Source organism: Nothoprocta perdicaria, unplaced genomic scaffold (assembly GCF_003342845.1).
Source record: "Nothoprocta perdicaria isolate Ctin4 unplaced genomic scaffold, notPer1 scaffold_588, whole genome shotgun sequence".
Lineage (NCBI taxonomy): Eukaryota > Metazoa > Chordata > Aves > Tinamiformes > Tinamidae > Nothoprocta > Nothoprocta perdicaria.
In genome coordinates, this window is record NW_020455852.1 from 30,087 (window position 1) to 33,195 (window position 3,109).

At 65.5% G+C, this 3,109-nt stretch overlaps 1 protein-coding gene across 1 annotated transcript in view; it reads left to right on the forward strand.

The window, feature by feature from the left end:
* SSPO (SCO-spondin) overlaps positions 1–3,109 on the forward strand; it is a gene marked incomplete at its 3' end in the record, with an annotated part of 56,026 nt that overhangs the window by 22,055 nt on the left and 30,862 nt on the right. Inside the window, 3 exon segments of the mRNA XM_026048938.1 lie at positions 54–151; positions 2,232–2,373; positions 2,450–3,094. Of these exon segments, the coding sequence (XP_025904723.1) occupies positions 54–151; positions 2,232–2,373; positions 2,450–3,094 (885 nt within the window).

The window sequence follows — 3,109 nt, forward strand, 5'->3', positions numbered from 1 at the left end:
GTGCCGCGCGCCGCGCTCCGCGCCGCGCTCACGCACACCGTGTCCGCCCGCAGGCGTGGTGGTGCAGGGCGCCGGCTCCGGCGACGCCTACGTCACCGCCTTCCTGCTGCAGCTCAGCGCCGACGGCACCCGCTGGCACCTGTACCGCGAGGCGGCTGCCCACGGCCGCCCCGAGCCCAAGGTGCCCGCCGTGGGCATGCCCACGTGGGCATGCACGCGTGTGGGTGCGCTGCTGGGAGGCTGCAGGCTGGGGTGCTGCGGCCCAGCGGCTTCGAGGCCATTACTGGCCCCATCCCAGGACTGGGAGAGCCCTGGGCTCTGCATGCACCGGGGGGTGCTGTGGTGCAAGCATAGCGGGGCACTGGTGCATGCACGGTGCTTGCTGGTGCATGCACAGTGTGTGTTGGTGCACACCAGGCGTGTGTTGAGGCATGCATGGGCCCTGCTGCTGCACACACTGAGGCATGCACAGTGTGTGTTGCTGCATGCACGGTGTGTGTGTTGGTGCACACATGGTGTGCATTGGTGCATGCATAATGTTTGTTGGCGCATGCATGGGCCCTGTTGGTGGACATATTTTGATGCATGCACAGTGTGTGTCGGTGCATGCACAGTGCGTGTTGGTGCACACACAGTGTGTGTCGGTGCACACACACTGTGTGTCGGTGCACACCAGGTGTGTGTCGGTGCATGCCTGGCCCCGTTGCTGCACACACTGATGCATGCATGGTGTGTGTCAGTGCATGCACAGTGTGTGTCGGTGCACACCAGGTGTGTCAGTGCATGCATGGGCCCTGTTGCTGCACACACCGATGCATGCACAGTGTGTGTTGGTGCATGGTGTGTGTCGGTGCATGCACGGTGTGTGTTGGTGCACACACAGTGTGTGTCAGTGCATGCACAGTGTGTGCTCGTGCATGCACAGTGTGTGTCAGTGCATGCCTGGCCCCGTTGCTGCACACACTGATACATGCACAGTATGTGTCAGTGCACACCAGGTGTGTCGGTGCATGCACGGTGCGTGTCGGTGCACACACAGTGTGTGTCGGTGCATGCACAGTGTGTGCCAGTGCACGCACGGTGTGTGTCGGTGCACACACACTGTGTGTCGGTGCACACACAGCGTGTGTCGGTGCACACCAGGTGTGTGTCGGTGCACACACACTGTGTGTCGGTGCACACATGGTGTGTGTCGCTGCATGCCTGGCCCCGATGCCGCACACACTGATGCATGCACGGTGTGTGTCGGTGCACACCAGGTGTGTGTCGGTGCACGCACGGTGTGTGTCGGTGCACACCAGGTGTGTCGGTGCACACACGGTGTGTGTCGGTGCACACCAGGAGTGTCGGTGCACACACACTGTGTGTCGGTGCATGCACAGTGTGTGCCAGTGCATGCACGGTGTGTGTCGGTGCACGCACACTGTGTGTCGGTGCACACACACTGTGTGTCGGTGCACACCAGGTGTGTCGGTGCACACACTGTGTGTCGGTGCACACACGGTGTGTGTCGGTGCACACACACTGTGTGTCGGTGCATGCACGGTGTGTGTCGGTGCACGCACGGTGTGTGTCGGTGCACGCACTGTGTGTCGGTGCACACACGGTGTGTGTCGGTGCACACACTGTGTGTCGGTGCACACACGGTGTGTGTCGGTGCACACACACTGTGTGTCGGTGCATGCACAGTGTGTGCCAGTGCATGCACGGTGTGTGTCGATGCACGCACGGTGTGTGTCGGTGCACACACAGCGTGTGTCGGTGCACACCAGGAGTGTCGGTGCACACACACTGTGTGTCGGTGCACACCAGGTGTGTCGGTGCACACACACTGTGTGTCGGTGCACACACGGTGTGTGTCGGTGCACACCAGGTGTGTCGGTGCACACACACTGTGTGTCGGTGCACACACACTGTGTGTCGGTGCACACCAGGTGTGTCGGTGCACACACACTGTGTGTCGGTGCACGCACGGTGTGTGTCGGTGCACACACGGCGTGTGTCGGTGCACACCAGGAGTGTCGGTGCACACACGGCGTGTGTCGGTGCATGCACGGTGTGTGTCGGTGCACGCACGGTGTGTGTCGGTGCACACACTGTGTGTCGGTGCACGCACGGTGTGTGTCGGTGCACACACGGTGTGTGTCGGTGCACACACGGCGTGTGTCGCTGCATGCCTGGCCCCGATGCCGCACACACCGTCGCTCGCTGCACGCTCGCTCTCCCCGCAGCTCTTCGAGGGCAACGCGGACGCGGCGACGCCGGTGGCGCGGCTGCTGGGCCGCATGGTGCAGGCCCGGCACGTGCGCATCCTGCCGCAGCGCTTCCACAGGGGCATCTTCCTGCGCGCCGAGCTGCTGGGCTGCGGGCCAGGTGTGGGGCGCCCCACGGCAGCGCCGCGCGGGGGGCGCCCGGGGCCTTCCTCCCTCTGCAGCCTCCTCCTCGGCAGGGTCGCCCACGGAGCCCCCCACGGAGCGGCCGTCGCCCGCCGCGGGCCCCGTGCCCACGCCGCAAGGTGCCCGCTCGCTGCCCGTGCTCGGGGGGTTGGGGTCCCCCGCCATCCTCTCTCTTGCTGCCATCCTCTTCCTCGCCCCAGGTGCTGCTCAACCCGGCACTGTCCCCGGGACGCTGGTGCCTGTGGTCCCGTCGGTGCCCATGGTGCCATCAGTCCCCGTGGTGCCATCTGTGCCCATGGTGCCATCGGTGCCATCAGTGCCTGCGGTGCCATCAATGTCCACGGAGCCTCCGGTGCCCACGGTGCCCACGGGGCCATCGGTGTCATCGGTGCCTGCAGCACCACTGGTGCCATCGGTGCCCATGGTGCCATCAGTCCCTGTGGTGCCGTCGGTGCCCACGGAGCCTTCGGTGCCATCGGTGCCCACAGTGCCGTCGGTGCCCACGGAGCCTTCGGTGCCCACGGAGGTGTCGGTGCCGACAGTGCCGTCAGTGCCTGCAGTGCCATCGGTGCCCACAGTGCCGTCGGTGCCCACGGAGCCTTCGATGCCCACGGTGCCGTCGGTGTCCACAGTGCCCACGGTGCCATCGCCGGACGAGCTGGCGACGCTGATGAAGCCGCCGGCCACGGCGCCAGCGGGTGAGCGGGGCAGTG